This window comes from Fonsecaea erecta (assembly GCF_001651985.1).
Source record: "Fonsecaea erecta strain CBS 125763 chromosome Unknown Scaff15, whole genome shotgun sequence".
Classification (NCBI taxonomy): domain Eukaryota; kingdom Fungi; phylum Ascomycota; class Eurotiomycetes; order Chaetothyriales; family Herpotrichiellaceae; genus Fonsecaea; species Fonsecaea erecta.
Genome location: NW_017387258.1, coordinates 535,611 through 559,164, shown reverse-complemented (window position 1 = coordinate 559,164; position 23,554 = coordinate 535,611). Strand labels below are relative to the sequence as shown.

The 23,554-nt window shown below is 53.0% G+C and overlaps 4 protein-coding genes across 4 annotated transcripts; all 4 read right to left on the bottom strand.

Annotated features, from left to right (window-relative positions):
* Nucleotides 1-695: 695 nt before the first annotated feature.
* AYL99_11725 (hypothetical protein) lies at nt 696-1,703 on the bottom strand (the record flags this gene model as incomplete). Its single annotated transcript, XM_018843230.1, has 3 exons — nt 696-1,103; nt 1,160-1,234; nt 1,332-1,703. 3 exons carry the CDS (start codon nt 1,701-1,703, stop codon nt 696-698), a joined length of 855 nt encoding a protein of 284 aa, XP_018687557.1.
* Nucleotides 1,704-11,113: 9,410 nt separating this feature from the next.
* Nucleotides 11,114-11,497, bottom strand: AYL99_11724 (hypothetical protein; the record flags this gene model as incomplete). Its single annotated transcript, XM_018843229.1, has 1 exon — nt 11,114-11,497. One exon carries the CDS (start codon nt 11,495-11,497, stop codon nt 11,114-11,116), a length of 384 nt encoding a protein of 127 aa, XP_018687556.1.
* Nucleotides 11,498-11,537: 40 nt separating this feature from the next.
* On the bottom strand, nt 11,538-12,881 carry AYL99_11723 (hypothetical protein; the record flags this gene model as incomplete). The annotated part of the gene is made up of 1 exon (XM_018843228.1): nt 11,538-12,881. One exon carries the CDS (start codon nt 12,879-12,881, stop codon nt 11,538-11,540), a length of 1,344 nt encoding a protein of 447 aa, XP_018687555.1.
* A 7,240-nt stretch (nt 12,882-20,121) lies between these two features.
* Nucleotides 20,122-20,975, bottom strand: AYL99_11722 (hypothetical protein; the record flags this gene model as incomplete). The annotated part of the gene is made up of 4 exons (XM_018843227.1): nt 20,122-20,247; nt 20,320-20,472; nt 20,500-20,659; nt 20,920-20,975. The coding sequence occupies 4 exons, from the start codon at nt 20,973-20,975 to the stop codon at nt 20,122-20,124; spliced, it is 495 nt and encodes a 164-aa protein (XP_018687554.1).
* Between the last annotated feature and the right edge of the window lie 2,579 nt (nt 20,976-23,554).

Genomic DNA, 23,554 nt, shown 5'->3' with positions numbered 1-23,554 from the left:
TGGCGACGACGACGACAACGACGACGACAACGAGGGCTAAGCAGTATTTATTAATTGTTATCCTCCATATCGATGCACCGTACATACTAGGTCGTTACTCAGGACTGTGTAGTGGATGGACGTATGAATCAATGGCTATTGTGTCAACCAGGATGAGGAGGCAATTATACCAGAAAGCCAGCTCGTTCCCCCTGTTCGGTGTTTTTCTCTCATTCCTCGCCGCCGATGAGGGATTGTTGTCCTTCTGTGCACCTATCTATCCATTTATCCATTCGTCCATCGATCATATCGTCATTCATCTCCATGTCAATGTCTATGTTCATATCCATATTCATGTATGCTCGCCTTTGTGGAAGTCGGGGGTGAGTTCGACTTGCCATTGGGTGCCGCAATCCGAAAACCAGACTCGGGCAACGGAGCTGCAATCTGCCTGCATGTGGGTGTTGGTTGCACCGGCGTTCCTCTGGTCGTCTGACAGCGTCCGTGGTTGACGTTCAAGTTTTGGACTGAACTCGGACTGGCAAAGCTCCAGAGCGTGGCGCACTGGTAAAACGAGCCCTTGTGCAAGATGAGTGCCACCAAAGGTAGTCTGGGGTGGAAGCCACAGCCGTCGAACACGTTTGCAAAGTCCGCGCCGTCCAAAGTGGCGACCGCCTTGATGTCGACATCGGCCGCCCCACGCTCGATCTTGAAAATCACCATGAAGCAACATTCGTTCTCAAAATCACGGCCGCAGATGCCAGACCAGCCACAGCTTTACATGCTTCGGCAACCATCTTCAAGGCCCGGATCATGGGATAATGAGGCTTGACTGCCCTATTTGACCATTCAATAGCGACCTTGAGAGGTGGAGTGGGTTGTTCAGGGGTCCATTTCTTTACCATGAGAGAGGGATCATATCGCCACGGCTGGTTGTGCAAGACAACTTTCATGAACAAATTGATAGTCTCCCGACTCTGGGTGAGTGTACCAAAAGTTGCGAGCATGGAGTCTTTCCCGTCCATTGTGTGCTTCATACCTTTCAGGGGGATATAACTGTCATCATCCTCGATCTCGCGAGCGTCCTGCCACGATGCTGAGGCACCGAGCACCAGAGCGTGCTTCTGTCCCAGTTGCTCAGCAGCTTACCAGGAATATACAGGCCCACGACAGACCCAACCAAGCCCAACCAAAGAATCAGGTATTCCTCCGCGGTGAGAGACTTGGGTTTGAAAGCTGACGGGGCGCCTTGACTCTTGCATGGATGTAAGAAGAACACTGGCAGATCCGAGACAGAGCGCTACTGCACAAAGAGTCATTGCTTGGAGGGTATTGTAGCGGACTTCACTTACCGTCATACTGATATCTTCCATCACGCTCATTCCGTGCAGCGCAGCGAGTGATGATTCCGACACCACCCAGTCATACACCTGCTCTAAACTCGACGGCTTCTGGGCGTTGGCGGCACCAGACGTACACCGCGTTCCGATCAGGCCGCCGATGCCCGAGGCCACGCCGAGCACTATGACCACGAACATGCCGGTGCTGACCCCGCCACCTGCGGTATGGTCGAGAGTGAGAGTCAATCCTTGAGTCTCAACTCGGGACAAGGTCGTCGAGTGGGAAAGGGTGCTCTCAATCTCGCTGCCGTCCGCGATTGCCCCGTGATTTTCATCTGCCGCAACAACGGATTCGCCATCTCGACGCTGACGACGGAGCAGCATCGTGGGGAGGGACGCGCAAGCCGTGGGAAGAAGCATCCTCCTACGCCACCGTAGCTCGAGAGGAAGGGCGGAGGAGAGGGCCTCTGCGGAGGAAGATCTCTCAGTTCAATAAATGGGCTGACGAGTCTCACGTCGTGTCAGACGTGCTCGGACAAGGCAAAGCCATACCTGCACGTGATACCAAGCCCATGAATGGCGACTCAAACCTGCCGCGCCACATTTTTGCCGCCTCACACATTCCGACAAAGCACCTTTCTCGCCGATTGGCCTGGACGTGAGCGCTCAACTTTTGATTCTTGCAATTGCCTTCGCAGAAAACTGCTGCAAGGGTTAGGGTAACTCAGCGGCATGCCGTCGGCGTCGCTGGAGTTGGCGGTCTCGGGCGGGAAGAACATGTCTCCGTCAATTCCATTCCCAACTTCACCAGCATCTGACGGAGCGTACTTGGGGACTTGTCAGAGTAGTGTACAGCAAATATGAGCAGATGTCTGAATGCTGGTCAAAAACAAATCATACCGTGGTTCGTTCATTTATTGCACTCGAGCGTGAAGGACGTCCAATCCACATCTCAATTCCTGATGATGCACTCGAGCCAGAAGTCGGCTGCGAGCGCTACAGCCGTCCAGAACTTGCAATTTGCACGCCTTTATCTCAATCACTGTGCCGTCCGACTCCGTGCTGATAGACAAGACTTGAATGCTGTCTTTCCATGGTTGGGCTGTTCTTCAACATTCTGGCTCGAGCACCACCGAATTGCGGACGGAGCTGACATTTCAGAGGACCTTCGGGCGGCTATTTCCCCCTTCTGAAAAATTACTCGACTCTGGGCCTCGAGCATTGGGATTTATGGGGAAAGATGCCCGACTCTACCAGTTATCGTCCATCTCACGGCTACCCAAGCCGACTGACCAGAAACCAGCTGTCGGACGGGAAATGACGCCACTGCCCTGATGGTGCCCTGTTAGACTGAAGCTTCGCCGGAAGGCGGAATCTTCGTGATCTCGATGATGGCGATCACGAATTCGAAGGTGACCGCATCAAAAGCCATGCCAAGCCGTGATGGTGCAGAGCGATTCAGAATACCAATCGCGGTTGGTGCCCTGCGAAGTGTGTTCAGCGCAAGTGCAAGTGCTAGCGCTGCAGCCAATTCCGCTGCAGCTCGAGGTGAAGCGCATGGGAGTGGGAGAGAATGGATTGTGGGATTTGCCATCGGAGAGAGCCCTCCAGGTCAATGGCCGTCGAACGGCGACGTGGTCTAGACACTCAGCATCGCTGCCGACAACGGCAATGGACTCGCCCAAGGTGAAGCCACATTATGTTTTACGCAAGAGCCACGCCCTCACGGCCAACTACCTTGGGTGCTTTTTAGTTTTTGTCGCAGTTTCTTTCCCTGGCCCAACGCAACCAAGCCAAGCAACTGCGCATGACAGGTGCAGAAAAAAGGAACTTCTATCACAGTCTGTCAAGGCGCTGATCTGTATGCGTCGAAGCGAGAGTCACTTTGAGACCATTTTGGCGGTGAGCCCGGGTATTTTGGAGGGACAAGACCCAAAGATTGCTTCGAACTTCCCTCCTATTGCATGACCAGCAATCCCGACAGGTTGAAGTTACCCAGGACTCCTTCCTGCAGGCGACAAAGGATCCTTGAAGCATTTCTTGCCAAAAGGTTCAATGATACGGAGTATTGCTGGTAGTGATGTTGCCGACGACGAAAATCAATCATCGCGCAACTCACCAATCTCTCTGACTCCGAATCTGGAGACGATGAAAAGTCCTTCGATGCAAGATTTGGGAGAAATCAGCGCGGTTGTAGCCGTCGTTTGGCAGAGTGGAGTCGACTGGCAGAGAGGTTCCCGTTGCCGTCGCCGTTGCCGTTGCCAGTGCGACCAAGGGCAATTTGTATCGACGATGGCAAGAAGGAATGGAGTGCAAGCAATGGTGATATTCGCGGTCGTCTCTTGCGGCCTTGGGACTTCTGCGTGCTGAGAGTTGCGAATCGCAAGCGTCCCTTTCGTCGTTCATGAAACGAGCATCAGCGCTAACCATCTCATCCAAGATGGTTCCAACTCGGTCATTGTCACGTGCTCGGCCCTCAAGCGCAAATACCGCGACGTGATTCCAGTCGCCGCAGCAGAAAAGAATGCATGGCTTTGCGTTTCGCTGTTTCGACTCTCAGAAATGCTCTCAACGGCAAGTCCACGTCTGTCGACATTCCAAAGCGTCGGGATGTCCTCAACTGTGGCAAAAGTGGCAGATTGTCTACCAACACCAAAAGTACCGTAAATTTTAAAAGGGTTGATGAAATCATCGTCGGCGGCCCTATTGTCCGTGACGTTGTCGGCCACGGCTCTCGTTCGCCTTTCACTATTGAGCCTCTGTGGAGGCTTGTCTGTAATGAATTGGATGGGATGGAAGTGGTTGAGCAGAAGACGAATCATTCACGGAAATATTCAACCAACTGGTCTTCATGTTTCTCCCTTTCCCGAATCAATTCTTTTGCCTGCCCGTATGCTCAGAAGTTGGTGAAGGATGCCTTGCGCTAAGACCCTGCTTTCTTTCGCTGCATCTGTTTGAGAACGTCGGCGAGCCCTCGTTAGGGAGATTGTCGGGCGATAATAGATCGTCAAGGTGAGACTCGAAACTCAAAAGGTCTGCTTTTGTTTTGCGACTTGGAAATGAGACTGCCTGTAACTCCAATAATACCGCCAGAATGACAGGATCTTTTGCGTGTGCCTGACGTCGGCAGCGGGCTTGCCGTCGGCCGGTGTGGGTGGCAGCAGTGCTTTTGTGGCGGGAACGGCATTTCCCACTTCCCCCTTTCAGCTGCATGGACGGAACAGCAAAATACTTCCTCTTCCTCTTGTTCCGCCTTGGCTCTGACTGGTACCTTCCGAATAGGTTTTGAGCGTAGAGTGGACCAAGTTGCCGCTATCTCCCTCGAGGAGGTCAAGTTGAATTAGCACATTGGGGAGCGTGTTGGAATCGGCAAGTTGAATCGGCCAAGTCCCGAAGGGACTGGGACGATTAGTTCGGCTTTCCTTGAAAACCACTGGAGTTTCACGGCACGGCACATCTTTCAGAGATGGTAGTGAGTCAAAAGGCCAGAGAGTATCTGTTGAGCGTTGAACCGGTGTCGGTTTAGGTTGAGGCTGCAGACTTCGACAGGAAATCTCATGAAAACTTCCACAAGTAGTCCGAACTACAGAGTCCGACCACCAGTCGCACCTTGGAGCCAGCCACACCGGCACACTCGCGGATTCTCAATGGCGCCTCTCAAGAACCAGACTTTGAAGCCATGGGAGTTCGACCCAAAGGCTGACGAGCCAAATGCTTGCGGAACAAACCCAGAAGACGGCTGAGGCGACTGGCCGAATGCAGAGCTTGTCTGTGGAGGTTGGCCAAATGCCCTTTCCTTCTCTCAAATAGAGCATCGCGCACGGGGTCCAGATATCGAGCAGAAGGCTGTCGGGCGGGCCTTTATTGCCACATTCGGACAGAAAACCAAAAGGAGCAGGAGGCTGCGGACAATGCCCAGTCGACAGAGGACCGGCCTCATGAAAATGATTTCGAGTCCGAATCTCTACCTGCTCGTTTTCAACTTTGGCCTCGCTCTTGCGCTTCTTCTTGTCAGTTTCAGCGGTGTTCATCGCTGCCTTGATGTAGAGTTTGCATGTTTCAAGAATCGGACACAATGAGGCCGTCAGAAGGCTTTTCCGACGCCGATGCAGGTACAGCAGCAAGATGCAAGTTGTTGCAAGGGCGGCAGTCCGAGTCGACACGGAGACGTTCGCAGACGTGATGGAACTCGGTGGCCGGTTGTGTGATTCTCCTTCGTGAGCTGAGAGCCCCCTCTTGGACGCGTCTATGATGGCCGCTCTGAACTTGACGGGAGTGGGAAGCTCGCGACGGAAGGGCCGCTCCACAAGCTGACCATCCGATCGAACGCACAGGTTCTAGTATCGCAAAGTGTAAAGAGGACAAACATCCAAACGAAATGTTGCAACGCATCGAGTCATTGGACATCAGGAATTTCGTACTCTCGCTGGATGGTCGTTCGAGACCGTGAATTTGCGGCGCGTCGACGTGGTCCAGCTCGGAAGACCCCTGTCTCAGAGCGGCCTTTCACGTTCTTCCTCAATGACAGCCGGCTGAAATTCGAAGGTCATTCCGAGGATGCTGCGAACCATTTGCTGCCGAGCAACCGAACACTTGCTTCGTATGGTATGTTGATCTTGAAATCTCTCAGCCCGAAAAGAAATCGCTGGAGGCGCTGTATGACTCGGTAAAGGTGTCGAAATAGATGGCGTCGAAAGTCCGCCATCTTCTCTTTCGTCTTCGCGTTATCGGTCGTATTCCGTTCGCGCTTGAGGACGGCGAGGCAGACGACGGCAAAAAAAGGCTTTGACGTTCTGATAGACGGTGAGGCCGAGAAAGCGAATTCAGGAGGCGGCGTCACGGGGAACCGAGTTTCCAGCACTCCAGATTTGAGGGATTTGCCATTCGATCAGCCCGCAATTTACTAGACAGACCAATTTGTCTATCCTGAGTCTCTCCGTTGCTGCGCGCAAAGCGCGAGCACGATTTCTGAGTTGCAAATCGCCTTTGTCTTCCAGAAAATGGGGACGGATCGCGTGCTTGCTGTTTCCCTGTCGGAAATAGTGTCGAGATTCAAAATCTGGGCTCATCTCGTCCAGAGGTATGGCAGGTGTACCAGCCCTCAAACCACAGAAATCTCACCTTCGTCTCGTTCACAGTTCTCTGACATTCGGAGCAGATGCCGACGGGAAGACCGGATTGAGCCGCGGAGCCACTCGCGGTGGGATGTGGTCATTTGAATAACTTGAGACAGAAACAAGCAAGGTTGGTCCAGACCATTTCATTGCAAATAGACTGTGAGGGGTGAGCGCATTGGGACTTCTCAAGGCGTTGGCGAACCGAGGAGAGACTTTCCAAGGGTACAATGGGCCTCGAGGTTGCTCTGGAGGTTGTCCTACACGCGGTCCCAAACGTTGCCCTGGCTGTGACCCTCGAGATGGTCCTGCAGTGATCTTTGAGGTGGCCCCATAGGCGGTCCAGGGGATAGCATCCTGGGCACCAGGAACGTCACTGTTGCCGTCCACGTAGTGTATTGCATTGTAGCCAAGCAGGTATGTCTTGCTGGCACTCGTGGAGACTACGCCTGACTGACCATGACGATTGACTACCCACTGAGTCTTGCCGCCGACTTTAGGTGTGAATCTGGACTGGGTCTGTAACGCCACCGTTCCCCCAATTTTTTTTCCAACGCCAGCAAGGCCTTCAAGGGCTGAGGATTGCGTCGAGGGGGGAGCGTCAAGGAGAGAGCTTCGAGGAGAGACGACCACCCCAGGACCACCTCCAGGATGTAGGATCACTTGCGGAGAAACTCCTAAGGTCTGTATTGCCACAGTTCTACCTTTTCTATCCAATGCCACCAAGGCCTTCAAAGGTTGAAAATTGCGTCGAGGAGAGAGCTTCGAGAGACGATAACCTGCATGGCCGCCAACGGGGCCACCTTCAGAGCCATCTCAAGGGTGCAGAATCACCTGCAGCGCTATCACCGGGGCCACCTCAAGGACGTAGAATCACCTACACGATCACCTCGATGGGCACCCGGAGGGCTAGCTGCAAGATCACCTTCAATACCACCCTAGGATCAACTGTAGGATCACCCGGAGGATCATCTCCAGGACCACCAGGAGGATTGTTTGCAGGATCACTTTCAGGAACGTCGCCATCGCCGCCCACGGAGTGTGTAGGTATTGTAGCCAAGCAGGTGTAGTTTGCTAATAACGACGGACACCCGGCCTGCGCTCGACTGAATGCGACAAATGGCTGTCTCTGGGTCTTGCCACCCGACCTTGACTGCGAGGCTGATTCGGGTCTGTGATGCCACAGTTCCACCTTTTCTATCCAACGCCAGCAGGTCTTCAAGAGCTGAGAGAGAGGGAGGAGAGAGATAGATCGGAGCAATCGAGAAGGGTGCCGGCTGACGAGGTGCGATTTCAGGATCCTGCAATCTGTGAGTTTCACAATTCGGCAACTTGTAGGGGAGACTGTTAACAGATGATTTCAACGCCAAAGAGTGATAAGGTTAAGGCCATTTGACGAACAAGTTGATGGTGTTGAGATGAAGTTGTTGAAAGTTAAGTTGGAGGCGGCGGCATGCAATGAGTGAGTCATTGTCAGTGCGCGGACGCAGGAATTCGGGAGCCAAATAATCCCCCGAAAGTTCCCCGAAAATCTCCCAAAATCCCCAAAAGTCTCGTTATCTGCATTTATCAGAAGCGTGGCCGTCCGTTCACTATTGCCGGTAAAACCAGCTCATCTCACTTCCCCGATGTCCCAACAATCGCCGAGTTCACCTCCATCATGCCGCAATCTTTGTTCCTGAGCACTCTGCCGTAGGGTTCTATCAAGAGGCAACGGTCCCAAGAGATGTGGTTGACCGGCTTCCAGTGGCCAAGCTAAACCTCACGATTCCCACCTGCCTAAGCAAACCCCGAAGCAGTAGGCAGTCTCCCTGAAAATGCCGGTGTCAGACTAGCAGGGCAATAAATATTGCATTGGCATTCCAGCATTTGGAGTGGCAGCAGAGATACCACCTTCGGCATCCCTCGCAGAAGCCACACACGTCTCCGTCCGGGACGGCGGCTCTTCGTCCGTCATCAGTCGCAATCGCTATGGCAATGTGCAACCCCGGAAATGATCGAGAGTTCCAGTGAGAAAGCCGATTGGAGGCTTCCACTGTGTCAACGCACCCCCCATCACCGTCAGGAGTCACCGCGCCAGAAAGGCGCGGCGAGGCAGTTCAACTCGAGCATCGTCCGGGTAACCGTTTCCACCAAGGCTCGACTCAAGTCGCAGTCAGTACTTCCACGTTGCACGGAGCCATTGGAGTCGGAATGTTGGAGCAACAATGCTGACCGTGCTCGTTAATTCCAGCCACTAATGCCTCAAGACTCTCCTCGGGCAGCCCAGCTGCGGACTGCGATGCCGTGGAATCTTCGTTCGAATGGGTGAAATTTTCAGACTGCTCGACTTACTTTTCTCGCTGCCCTGGCGCTGGCACAGACCGTTGCATGCACAAACACATGATCTGACCTTTAATCTTTCTCTCCTCTCTATATCAAGATGTCAACCGCCCGACTGGGCTTGCGTTCCGGCTGCCAACTGTGTCTATCTTGCGCCTATTAACCATTTGAATCACAGTTGCGAACCTCCTTGGATCGTCGTCCGGACTCCTTCGCCAACGGGATCGGGACAGGTCAGACCGGGCGCCGAAGATTCCTTCCAGTCTCACAAGGTGCATTCGCAGCGCAATTCATGCACTCTCTTTACACTTGTTTACTGAGGCTTTTGAAGCAGATCTCCTCCACATACGTTCTAAAGCTGAAGTGTCGTCGGCGCTGGACGTTCTACTACATGTCACGTGATCGTCCAACGCCGTGCGGGAGTACTATCGGGGCATTTCACGACATTTTCGCCGCGCTCTACCATAGTGCACGTTTTCCTGCATTACCGGGACCTTCCTGAGTCCCGTGCTATCGCACGCTCGAAGCTTACGTCTCGTCCGGGCAAGGAATGCTCTTATGCACACGCCAAGACCCCCGAATAAGCTAGGAAAGTCGACTTTGACTCGCCATATTTCCGCGCCACTGCTCCGTCGATACATTACAGCGCGATTTAGCACTGGAACACGCAATATAACGGCGACGTCCACGTCTGGACAGTCGAGAATATTGAAAGGGGCTGCTTCTGAGCGGAAAAGTTACGGGAAATGACCGCGCTTTGTGCCGATCCGACATACCCGGAGCTCGACCCCTATCTAAAACTACGACCGAAAATGCCCACGACTTCTCGTGCGGCAGGTAGCTACAGAAAGAGAAGACGATCTTCAGTAGGTATATGAAACGGAAGGGCATATAGGATTACGCGGACGGGATCGTTTTCAGCGCCTATCCAAAACGGTACCAAAAAGAGAACGGTTTTTCGCGATCACACTACGCTCTATACAGATATATTAAATTATATAGTATTGAGCTCCCTGGGCACTCTATGGTCTATCTCCTGAGTATATTTATAAAGGTCTCAGTCCGGATATAGACGCTATATAGCCGTCGACGCTGGCAAATCCGGCCGTAGCGGACAACCCGATTGTCAACTAACTACGCCACGGACACAAAAACTGAGCATCACGTTAAGCTTTCCCGTCCTATCGCTATGTCGGACAACAGTCAGAATGCAAATCGGACGCGAATTGACGAAGTTGATTTTTCCCACCCCCGTCGACTTGGGGTCCAAAAGTTTAACCACCGAATTTCGACACGGGAGTAACGCTATCGTGACCAGCGTGTCGCAAAATGCACAGAGCTATACGAAAGATTGCGCTCCGGAGCGTGGTGCGGGTATAGGAATGGACTTTGTCGCGTCGGGGGTGCCCCGTGCACCGGGGTAGGTTTCGGTCAATTAGCACGTGGGGACTTGTGTAAGACGCCGTGTCATAATAGGCGTGACGTAAGGCGCACGGGACTATGCGCGAAACTGCTTTCTGGGATGTTGTGCGGGCGTGGGAGTGTGTTTTGTCGTACCGGGACGCGCTTCCCCCCCTTCTTCCCGAGCACCTGGACCGCTTTCGACCCGTTAGCGTGTGCGGACGTGTGTAGAACGCTATGTACGAGGATATGGTCCCCGAGGAGAGGCTGGGGGAACATGCGGGAGTGCCCAGATAGCTGACGGTCCTGGGAAAACAGGGAGGTGCAGAGAAGGAGGGAGGAGGGGGGCGGGGTGGTAGGTCGAGGAGGCATCTCTCTCGCCTTGTGTATTCGAGTCCTGTACGGTCTAGGGAGTTCGGCCATGGGCAAGCACGCGAGGACGGATGTCGTCTGGAAATGGTACAGCAGACGCAGAAGCAGAAGCCGAAGCAGAAGTAGTGGATGCAGAAGAAGCGGATGCAAAAGTAGATGCACCAGCGCCAGCACCAGCCAGCCAGCCAGCGATGAAATGGACATGACATGACAACACGAACAGCGACAAGGACAAGGAGAACGACGAAAATAAGGAAAGGGTAGGGTCGAGTGCCACGCCACCAACGAGTTCGAGAAGAAAGGAGAGAGAAGAGAACAGGAAACCAAACAGAGCAAGGAGAGCAAATCAAGCCAAGGCAAGGACGTCTTCGCATGGCCCGCCGGCCGCGGAAAGGGGAGCAAGGGGAGGAGTGAGTATGTACGTCTTTTTTCCACTAACGAACAAACGAATGAACGGGACTTCTCCGTCGTCGTCGCCGTCACAGCCATCAGTATCAGTAGCAGAGGCAGCAGCAGCAGCAGCATGCCCCCGCCTGTTGTCCTCTTGTCCCCGCTCAGAAGCGACAGTCCAACATCGACGACGTTTCATCCGTCTGGTGCTATCTGGGAAACCTCCCATGCGTCGTCCAGTTCGCAGAGCATGTCCCGGGCCTCGGGCTCGCGGCCGACCTGGAAGAATTGAATTCCCACCTTCCAGCGCTCGGCGGACAGGGTGTCGAGCTTGCGGGCGGCGTGGACGATGGCGCTCTCGATCTCGTCCGAGGGCACGCCGTCGGTGATGACGATAATGTCCAGCGGCTTCACTGGTCCCCAGGGGCGGTACCTTGGTGTTCGCATTGGCTGTCGGAGCAGTTTTGCGCCGCTGTTGAAACTCCTCTCCTCTCCGAAGAGGCGGTGGTCGGCAGCACCGAGAGGTCTGTGTTCTCTGCCGGGAAATCTATTCAGGGCATGTTGTGTATGTCTTCCCATCCAACCACAACGAAATACCTCGGGACTTGAGGGTTCCACCTCATTCATCATCTTCATCATCATCTTCAAGCCCATCTTCATCGTCCTTGTCGACATGACTGGCTCGAGCCTCCAACGCATACTTTATCCACTGAGCCATCCTCTTCTCCTCCTCAGGTGGCGCTGCATTAGGAAAGTTTCCAAGGCCCGCCTCCACTTCCTTTATACCTTCCCAACTATCTCCGACTTCCAAAGCCAGGACTTCGATCATACTCTTACGAGCCCATTTTTTTGGTGTTGCCCATATTTGACCATGAAATACTTCTGCTCGGTCCTTCTCCCATCCAGGCACATTGTATCGACGCCGGCGAAATAGCGTAAGTAATGCGTGCACATAGAGGAATCCTTTTCCGGGCCGTGCGGGCGTCCGAAACTCAAGCCGTCGCCTATGGAGAGCGCCGTACGGCGCATCGATCGCCCAACAATGAACCTTCTTCAGATCTTGACATAGGATAATACTGATGAACTCATTGTCGTCCGTTGGGTCGGGCATGATAACCATTCGTCCATCGTCGAATATCTTCTCTAGGTCTTCGTTCATCATGAGACCATTTTTCTCTGACCAAATAATCCTAGACCCTTCGTGCGGCTTGACTCCGAATAGGTATGCTGCGTTCGTCTCGCCAATGGAGTAAGGAATAATATGAGCTGCAGTCAAGAGCTTCATTCCAAATTCCTTCCCGGAAACAGGACACCAAATTAGTTTGGATCCTTGAGACTCTGTAAGTAGCTTAGAACCTTCGGGGTTGTAGGCTTTGAGAAGCCTATTTTTGAATGAGGTTTGATCGGCCCCTGACCTTTGGTGCTTCTTTCTGTACGATGAACCTGCGGGTTCGAGCAGATTGTCGGTAATCGCCATCATATATGCTTCGCCAATTTTGACACTGCCTGGGCGACTGAGCATACTATACTCAACACGCATTCGGTCGGCAGCTAACGCAGTCCTCTCTCTCAAGATAATGCTGTCTGTATCGTCAAGCTCTTTCAAAGCTCTCTTGAGCTCATTTTTTTTGCTGCCTGGTGATAGTGCCGCAAGGGCTTCGCGGGCGACTCTGCGGGCTTCCCGACGATGGTTGTCCAGATCTTCAACCAGTGCTTGCCGTTCGTCGATATAGAAAGATGTTGTTTTTGGTTCTTCACCAAGAGGCTCGTCCGAGGAGTCCGAAATCTTTCGAATTCGGCCTTCGAGCTCTGCAGAGTTATTGTCGATAGACTCACTGATGTTTCGGATTGCTAATGGTGTGTGAAACTGTTGCAGTGGATCGTTGAATGCTGAATTCAAACTCTCTCGCATCTTCGAACGTTTTTCAGCGCGCATGTCTCGGCTATTGCGTGACGCGTCCATCTTTCTGGAGCAAAATGTGAGAATCACGATACGGGAGCGGAAAGAACGTGAGGCGTGAACACGTTGGTGACGTCTCAAGGCGCCCAGCGAAGCGAGTGATGTCTTTCGAAAGGTTCAACGAGCCTGTGAGTGATCCTGCGGGACAGTCCCAGGGATGACTGCGAGTCTGATTGGGAGCGTTTTGCGCGGCCTGTGACTCCGTCAGTTTCGCGGTTTCACAACTCGTCTCGCAGGGGTTTTCGAGGGAGAGTGGCCACAGACGTATTGGGTATTACTCAAGAATCAGTCAGTTTGATGAAGATCTGATCTCGTGGTGGTGGGGTGGTATGGTGACGGGGCTGTGAATGAAAAAGCTGAGTTGGAAGCGGGGGTGACGATAAAAAAGCTGAATTGGAAGTGGCAGTTGCGACGAGGGGGAAATGGTAATTAGGAGCGGAATAAATAAGAATATGACGTGATCGCAGAGGACCTTTCTTTCCAGAGATTTTTGCGGCGGTGACTCATGTGGAGCGAACCAGAGTTAGCTACAACGAGTGCCAGCGGATCTCAGGGTGCGAACCCGTGTTTCTTCCCCGGTATCGGTTTTATTGTCAGTACTAAACGATACAAGGCTCGGAGTCTATGGAATTTGGGGGAGGACGTGCGCGATTAATTATTCTCATTGAGTTTCGTGTGAACTTTCTCCAGCTCCTTCACTCCGCTGCCGTCGGGGCTCACAATGACGCACTCCTGCCAGGAATCCGTTCATCTCCACTCCCGTCCCGATCGCATGCATTAGCGGCTCTCGAACCCATTTCACACTGTCGGGCTCAGTGTAGGGGTTATCCACGGGGACGTTGAAGGGGTCTTGAATCTGTGAAGCGTGCAGATCCAGCGTGATCATATGGTTGCAACCCGCACACATACATACACACAGTCGTATGTGAGCCGTACAGGTCGCAATGAGGACAGGGAGCTGGTCAATCCCATGCCCTCCCTCCTCACGCACTCTTCTGCTCGTCGTTGTTCGGCTCGCGGCTTGTTCGTCCGTATCATGCGTCGCGGGAAGGGGAAGTGGGAGGGAAGGGAAGGGATGGAAAGGGAAATGGATAGCAACACACCACATACACACACACACACACATACATACACAATTATACATGGACAGGAGTGGTCGGTCCCAGCACGGAGTGAGGGAATCAATCCATCCCATGCCCGCCTGCCTTCCGGAAGTCCTTGACTGTCAGGAAGGTCCACCCGCCCCTAGCGATAACACGGTCGTCGTAGTCCACATGTCGTTGCCAATTCAATGATTGTCCGCAGTGGGTGACCTAACACGCTTGTAATTGAGACGTCCACGTAGGAAGAGGCGAACGTCTTCGAAACGAGCTCTCGCCTTGGGCGGAGGGATACATATTGATAATCATGCCACCGGATGCAAGAAGCTGTTGGACCGAGATGTGGCACGGGACGGTGAGGCCGATGTGGCGGGACCGTGGTCGTGTCTGCCCTTTTGTTTCCTCAAGGTGGAAGAGGATCTGGAGCACGCAGCAAGGGGCCTCCTAGGGTCATATCAACATCACCCATATTGTGGACTTCTGGGTGGTTGATCTTGAACTCAGTCAGAACGAGAGAGGTATATACGGTGCAAAGACGCCTGTGTAAGCTGTGGTCAGAAATGAGCAACCCAGGTTCCATGGCCATGAGCCTGTAGCTATCTCACCGAGAAAGACGAACAGTACGACGCCGGACAGTGCCAAATACAGCAGTCGCTGCTACCAAAGGGAGCATGCCATTGCTGACGATGTCGGCAGTTATAAGAACGGCAACAAGAGGCCATGGCACTATTTTATATTTGATATTTGCACCCTCCTCCTTGCCAAAGTCATCACGATCTGAAATTGTCAGCAATCCGCACACCGCATGATTGCGGCCTGCTGGGAGTCGATGAAGGGATGCGCCAACAAAGGAGACGCAGAGAGAGAGAAGAGGGTCCGCTCCACTGTTCTCGCATCCACGACCGTAGCGAAGGATGTGAAGCCGTGCAAGCCGAGGCGTTAGACAGCACGCCTTCACGCGAGCGGGATCCCGTCGACGAAGTTGATGTGTACTGTGCTGCCTTTGAGGGGCGATTTGGAGAGAAAACTGGCGTCGATGAAACAGAAGAAGAAGCCGAGGGAGAACTGTTAGACCCCGTATTGTATCGTGAGCGGGTGAGTCAGGAGGGTTTGTCGATCCAGGATTAACAGCAGCCGATCCCCGCCTTCAATATCTCTCGACCTATTGGCAAGACAGCCGGGAGACTTCCTTGAAGGCAGCACACTCTGGTACCGTCATACTCGTACTCGCACTCGTAATAACCTGCAAGGCAGCATGTTGAAGCGGCAGAGCCACGATAGTATGGTGCATGTGAAGGAATAACATATTCTGACCTGCAGCTAAGCCAAGATGCTCTTTGTGTCATTTCATCCGTAAATCGTCGTCCCCCGTCCTTTCATCTTCGATATGCTAAGAAGGCTCAGGAATGTGGAGCTGATCTCTGATTGTTGTGAGCGAAGCCATCTCCTTCGACCTCCCAGTGCTTCTTGCCCCAACTCTGCCAACTGGCTGAACAGCTCGTCTATATCCCACTTTAGCACGACTAACACTATTGAGTCTACCGGCATTCCTCCGCAGGCAGTCACCGCCACCTCCAAAGATAATAAAATTCGGATTGGGGTGTCTCGATAATGGGACGTGGTAGGTAACCGAGCATACTGACAATCTCCTTACCAGCACGTCCGCGCCAGCGTGGCCAGCACTATTCTGACGCAGATCGCCGCTCTGTTCAAACCTCAGTGTCCGTTATATTGAAGCCGAGGGTGCTGTTCTGCTCAGTTCCAGGTCATCCTCCATCGTTCTGTCGCTGCTGTCCCCAATCGTGGAAAGTAGCCATGCGTGAGGAGGTGGAGGTTTTGATGGCCAGTCTGATTCGACGTGAAGAGCAGTGACACCAGCGCCCTGATTGGGGACCTCTGTGTCAACGGGCATGGTACGACCAGCTGCAGAATCCTTGTTTGTAGAGGCAAGTCTGCTTCCTCGGCCGTCCGTTTGATGTCACGCGGCGGATCCGTGTCGACAGGCATGGGCTCAGCTATCTTGTGTGGATGTCAGGGGCAGGATACTCTGATTTTTCTGGGAAAGGTCCCATCGTTGGCTGCGACGGGATGTCTCGAAGATGGCATGGTACTTGCCGACACCTAGGCCTCGATTGAAGAGTTGAAGCACAGGATCAAGATGATGGCCGAAGTGTCCGAGACGCGACTCGACTCTTTCGCGTACAGGAGTCGATTCTTTCAAGGGCAGGACTGGACTCTTTCGTGGCCCTGACCGTATATCACTGGGATCTCATGCAATCTAAACAGGAAGACCTTCTCAGAAGGGAGGATTAGCTGGGGCCGTCCTGAGGAAGTGCATGAACTCCATTGAAGTAGGCCAGGATCCTGTCACATGAAATCAGAATCAGAACCAGTAAGGTAATCTCACAACAGGGACATAAACTCGTAGGCTCTTACCGGGCTTACCCTCCCACATCCATCACTATTACCATCCATGCTCCTCGAATACCAAGCAAAGCGTCCGGCCACCACCAAAGCTCCCAGCGGCAACAATGTCGAGGGAGCGATGCATAGAGTGGCGGTGTTTCTTTTTTCAGGATCAGCCTCAAGGCAAGATGTTTGAATATGGGCAACGACTCCATACTGCTGGGAAAAGGTAGGCACCCGCAGAATGTGAATTCACAAACGAGACATTCAATATCTCCATGACCGAGGGGCGCAGCGACCGGATGGTAGCTAAAACGGTGCAAACTATGCAAACAATCTAAACCCCCTTGTCCCTGTGCCACTCCCCTTGCAACATGCCGGCCGTCTGAGAGGCTGCACGTGATTCTGGTCGATACAACATACCGGGTCTTCAGTTTAATGAGACTCTGACATAGTGCGCCGGCCGCTCACTGGGCATGGCAGAAGAACAAGGAAAAGGGCACCAGGGTCGAGAGTTTTGACAAAGTCCGACGATACGAGATGGTGGCCAAGAGGTTATGGCAAGCTCCAACCAAACTACTCAGCAGGTTCATTTGCGTAGCCAGCGGATACCCAAGTAGTCTGATTGGAATTGAATTGTGTTATTTCTCGCATTGGTACTACGGCGGCCGCTCCAGTTCGTGCCAAAGTCGTCGTCGGAGACCCCTTTAGTAAGGACAGTGAGGCTAAGGGGCGAATCTGCAAGGTGAAGACGCTATTTGGGTCGCTTCAGCAGGAAAGATGCACCAGTGATCCGTTGCATCAGTGAGAACTACGCCGACCAACCACCGTCAATGCTGCTTCGAGGCCAGTCTTCTATGCAGGTTGGTGGATTGTATTGCAGCTGGCGTCCAGAGGCCGCGGCACGGGCTCCTGGAACAAGCAAGCGAGCAATCGGAGAAGATACTTCTTTTTCAAGGAGCAGGCTGGACTATCGAGTTCAATTGTATTTGCGGAGGCATTTTGCTACTTGCGCTGATTGGGATTTGGTATTCTCGTCAGGACTGGCCATCACCATCGACTCCAACACGGAGTAGCCGGTGCATATATCCTTGTCGTCCAGAGACCCGAATCTATGGGAACATAGTGTTCTTTCATGGTACTCGCAAGAGAAATCTCTTCGATGCCGACTATTCGGGACTTTTTGGCTCCAGCCAATGTACCTGAGGCAGCAGTACGTCGAGGCTCGTGCTCTGTACAGATTTTGATCTGCGTCCCTATCCCATCTCGTGAGGGCAAAGCCCTACTTAACGCAGTCGTTACCAGCCCTCCGAGGGGGTGTCGCCCACCTGACGCGATCTATGTCGTCAGAGAACACTGCTCTTGCCTTCAAGCTCGGAGCTTCCAGCAAAGCTGCCGCTCCGGACGATGTCAAGAAAATAGACTGTGAGGCGTGAGCCTATTGAAACTCCTCAAGGCGCCAGTGAAGCGAGTAAGGTCTTCCCAAGGGATCAATGGGCCTAGAGGTCGTTCTGGAGTTCGTCGTACACTCGGTCCCAGACGTGGCTCTGGTGGTCTTGAAGGTGATCCTGCAGGTGATGCTGGGATTGCCTGCTGTCCAACAGGAACAGCAGCATCGCCGCCCACAAAGTGTATTGGTTCTGTAGCCAAACGGGTATGTCTTGCTGACAGTCATAGAGACCTGCGCTCCACTGACCACGACGAATGACTGCCCCCAGGGGCTTGCCACTCCGACTTTAACAGCGAGTCTGAACAGGGTCTGTGAAGCCGCAGTTCCATCTTTTCTATCCAACGCCAGCAGGGCCTTCAAGGGCTGAGGATTGTTTCGAGGAGAGGAGGAGAAGGGTTCGGACTGACCAGGCGGGACTTCAGAGTCCTGTAATCTGTCAGTTTCACAGTTCTCAGTTCCCACAACTCCACAACTGGTAAAGGAGGCTCTTCAATGATTTCAAAGTCACAGAACATAAGATTGAGGCCACTTAACGAACAGGTTGATGTTGTCGAGATGAGGTTGCTGGAAGCCAAGTTGGTGGTCGGCGGCATGGGAAGGATGGTTGTTGGTCCGCGGATGCGGGAATCGGAAGCCGAATAATCCCCGAAATCCCCCCGAAATCCCCAAGGTGACGTTATTTGCCTTGATCAGAAGCGTGGCTCTCCGTTCACGTTTGCCGGTAAGAATCACCGCAGTCAGTGCCTCGCTGGACAGGATCTGATGTCTTTGATCTATCGATATTGAGGCCTTTAACTCTAGCCAATATATCTGCACTCACAGAGAGAACAACGGCACTATTTCCAACCCTCAAGTCACCAATGATCTGTTTCAACTCTTCCCATGCATGTGGTTGTTAGATGAACACAATTCCCAACTCGTGCGATCTCTTTTCTACGTTCTCAATGTCCGCGACGGTGGCGGCTCCGGCACCGTCCCTGATTTGACTGAGCCATCGGACATCCAATCATCGTGCTCAAAAAGGAAAAATAAATTTGCTCTATGCGCGAAGTTTCAGCGAGTCTGGCATCGACGACGTCGGCGTGCAGGCTGACTCTTCCTTCGAAACGAGTGTATTCCCAAAGCGTGATCCGGCCCAATGGCCTTCCCTCCACTCGGAATTTCTTCTCCAACAAGTGCTTTTTCTCTGCCAAAATTGAAGCCGGTCCACGGAATAGAGAGACTCTGTCATTGGGGACGTTTCCATACAACCTTTTCTTCAAAAAGCTCGATTATCCACCCCATCCTGTCTGTAAATGCATCGCCTGAACAATTTATTCCCCCGCCCTCAATCTGCCACACGTCTGGCTGAGCCTGGGTTTGGTGAGTCCGATGTCGTTGATTTCCATTGTCTTCGACGGCCTCGGTGGTATCATGGTCGCGCGTCCCATGGATAGACTATATATCATTCACGTGGTCTGCGCAGCTTATATTTATATTTGCTCAAATAAAGGAAGATTACCCACTGATATAGCACCGCCGACGGAGTGGCCCGGGGAATGCATAAAATAGATACAGATAGTTTTATATCTTTGCTGGTGCTCATCGGCGACTGTTCGCAGGTCAGCATTGACCCTAACACAGGGATCCTACTACGGTTCGAATTAAGTCCCTTTTGCGTCGTCTTGTTCTTGTTTCTGTCGGTCAGAAACTGTCTGAATCTGACCAGCGATGAGCAGCGCCACCGTTCCATTGGCGGTGTCGTCGCTTCTACGCCTCACCTGAACCAGCGATTATCGTGGTCAGGATATAGAGACATTCTTGACAGAGACTGGGGTCGAGGTAGTCTGCTCACCTCATGCTGTATTTTAGGTAAAAGGCGAGCCTAGCCTCGCATGGGGTGGGGAGCCTCGTGCGGAGTAGCCCCTCCAAATATATTTTTTAACCCCAGAAATTCCTTCAACATTTCTCAATTCGAAAGCAAGTGCAACAGTTCGAGACCCCGAGGCTACACTTCGAAGTTGAGATTTGGGACAAGAGTTCATGTTCTATCGGGTTGGTGGGAGGGGCCTCCCCCTCCTCCTATCGATGGTATGGCTTGCTGTTGCCAAAGGAGATTACTGGTGTTCACTTGTTGCGCCCATCCCATCATGGGGTTATATATATATATCTCCGGTAGCGGGGGGTCTCGCCATATCATCGAGAGGAGGGGAGAGGTGGCATCGGACCGCGGTGGGATGCGAATTTTTTGGTCCTAGTCTATATAGACTAGGAGGAGCATGGTTCGAATCCCAGTAGAGTTTATTATTTACTTTTTAACCTTTCCGTCGTCCGAGGTCGAATCTTCCCAGTCATCACCAGCTTCCTCGTCCTCGTCAATCGCAAATTCGATAACTTTCGTCCTTGTCATCCTCCTCTTCACTGCTTGTGATGGCTCCCTCATCGTTTTCAGCATCCTCCTACTTGAGCGCCCCCTCGTTTTCACCTGGAAGAGTCAATGAGCTACCTGAATCTCCTTGTTGGCTACAGGCGAGAGTATCACATTGTGGTACTTGGTGCCGTCACGTAGCGCAATCGTGCCCACGAGCATACGTTGCGAGTTAGACTGGATCTCGGTGACCTGAGCAGTCGAGATGGGGATTTCATAAAGGTTCACCTTCTAGATGTGAGAGGCAAGTTAATTGACCTGAGCGGTCCAGTTAGGTCGGCGTGTCTGGGGTCCCGGGTTGCCGTCAACCGGGTCCTTGGCTTTGTCCGGGCGCACTCGAATGCCTAGACCTCCCTCTTCGGCACCCGGCTCATGGTTGTGGGCATGCCCAATGTTGAGAATTCGCCCCTTCTCAACGCTTTGCGGAATGTCAGCTTCAGTAAGAGGAAGGCTGCAAGGACCGGAGACCAACCCGGAGTAACCAACCCAAGTCCAACCCACTGCCCGCTTAGTCTCGCTGACTACCATGTAACGACATTCAAGATAATACGACTAATTCCATAGCGTCTTTGCCCTGCATCTCTCCGAGAAGAGAAATTTCCCCGGTCCCAACCACAACAAGTGCTCGAGCCGAGAGACACCATCTACGAGGAGGTGATGCAAAAGGGCTTTCACTACCACATGAACAGCTTCGTGCAGGGTGACGAGTCCAACATGACCTTAGATTCCGCCATGCTGATTGCGCCCTTGGTGTTCTTCATGAGTCCGGCAGCCGGCAGTTCACCTGGAGACTGACTACTTCCGATATGAGGACGGGCGGCCAGGTGGGCGGTCAGTCTGAAGCGAGAAGATTCGTATCTTTTTTGAGAGAAAAATGTGTTTCCGGCGCCCGCGAGAGCTTCCAGCATAGAGCGGCGCCAAGGTCAACCCGACCCTCTCTCTCTCTCTATCACTATCTCTTCCACTGGATTTGACGCCGAGACCAGAGCATCATGGAGGTGGCATCAAAATAAGTGTGTGCACACAATCTAAGATGGTCAATCTATATCTGGGAAGCAGTCGACCAGGTTTTGCTCCCTTTGCTTTTGGTCGCGAGGTCTATTTAAATATGTTACATCGAACACCATGTTTGCGGAGCTTGTGTGAGTGTACGTCGGATGCCTCTCCCGGCACTCTATCTTCTGTGTTTTTCCACAACCCAACATTATTCCCCCCCAAAACGAATCGAGCATAGCAGCAGCAGCACAAAAGAATATGCCCATACGAGCCGAGGAAGTCTTTCCTGAGAGAAAAGGGGGTAAAAGAATCTCATTCAACCTGTCCATTTCTCCCCGAAGCCAACCCGGTGAGACAAGACGTTCTCGGGGGGCGCCTGGCCCAGGGCGTAGAATGCCATGCTGCCTGCTACCCGCGTCCAGGTCATATTTGCATGCAAGCACCCCCTCAAAAGCAGGATGGGTGGGGTCAGCGTCGCCCTTTTCTTTTGATCCTTGGAAGTCTCGACTCTCCCTCGCCATTTGGTCGCCACACAGCAGATTGTTATTCGGACCTTTCCAAAGGGATTGCCAGGAGATATATATTGTCTTGTATCCCGCTTTGAGCTTTCATTACGTTTTGTCTGTCTGCTGGACGGGAATCTATATCTAACAGCATGAAAGGTCGGTCTGCGAAAAACAAAGCGCAGAGTGTAGCGGAAAGAGAGCATGGCCCATGCGAATTGAGGTATTCGGTGAGGGGGCGAGCATTCTAGGGGGGGTGGGAGAGGATGGAAAGAGAATTAAATCTGCTTCAGGTCGACGACGACATCGGCCGAACCAGTTTCATGTCCAATGTCCAACATGGACGATGGCCGCATCGGAGTGTTGTGGATGATCGTGTCACAGCACGGAACACAGTACAGCGCAAATGATATGAAGACGAAGTCGAGAGAAGTCAGTCTATCTCAGTGTTGCCAGCCTGCGACGAGGTCAAGATCGCAGGCAGCCAGTCAAATGGTCACGTGCTTTCCAGGGCTTGGCGGCACCGGCCTTTATCAACAACAGGAGAGCAAGGGAGACAGCTATGAAGCACAAAGACATTCCAAGAGCAAAGACGCGACTTCTGGCTTCATGCCCAGTAAGAGAGGGCAGAATGGGACTTCACTCCTCTATCCGTGATGAAAATGACTGTGACCTGCTGAGTCTGTGGTGATGGAGGGAACAGGCAGAAGAAACGGGCTGCCGCTCTCACGCTCACCTGCACAACGACTGCTGATCAAAGACACAGAGAGCGCCGATGATCGCCTCTGTAACAGCTCTACTCTGCTTTGGTCTTCTTGGTTCTTTGTTCAATATGTCCGTCGGCAATATTGACTGACCCGGAGGGGACCGGCATCCATTCCGACTTTCAATCACAAGCAAAGAAATCGGAGAACACGCCACCACTGCCATGCTGTCGCTGCTGCTGCATGGGCTCGACTCGAACAGCATCCCGCTCTCGAACATAACATGATCTACGCCCGCATATCGCCCTCCTCGGCCGGACCTTGAACCCAACGTTGTCTTTTGGGGCGACCACGGTGATTAATTTGCTGTTTGCACGGCGGAATGTCGGCGTCAGAGGTCTCGGGCAGCCTCAAGGTCGTGGCGGCGAGCGTGCCGAACTGGACCCTCGGGTCGGTCAGTCCATACACCCTCGGTTTCTGGGCATAAGAGGTCGAAAACGACGAGTTTCTCTTCTGACCCCTCAAGCTCCACCATGCGTCAGAGACCACCTATTCCTCCTTTCGGGGCTTCCAGTCTCTCAGGATTCACCGGAAAGGCCAGCGATCCGTGACAGAGGAGCCGCTACACCTTCGGTCTACCACGACGCATCCAGTGATATACACCCGCCTTCGGTTTCCAGTTGTTTGCGACAAAGTCCGACCAATACGAGCGCACGGCGCCGCCTTGGACTTGACCGTTGTGCTGAGCGAGGCGACGTCGGGACCAGTGAGGAACCGATATAAAGGCCATTCATCCTTCGGTGCGGAAGAATGTGAACACGCCCTCCAAAAGCTCATTTGGCCCGGCCTGAATTGCGCAACGCACGGCAGCCTCCAACTGGCACGATGTTGGATACTTTCAGCCGCCGTTGGGGCTCCTGGTCCCGAGTATATATCCCGACGCGAAAGCGACTTCCCAGCTTTTGCCAGGCATTTGTCCGAAGGCCCTTCGGATGAGGAATGGGCTACTGCCTGGCTGAGTGGTCCTGATCTTTGAAATATTCTACGTACACAATGAGTCGGTGGCAACGACAAGACAAACCGTCTCCTGTCAGCCAGAAGATGACGTCG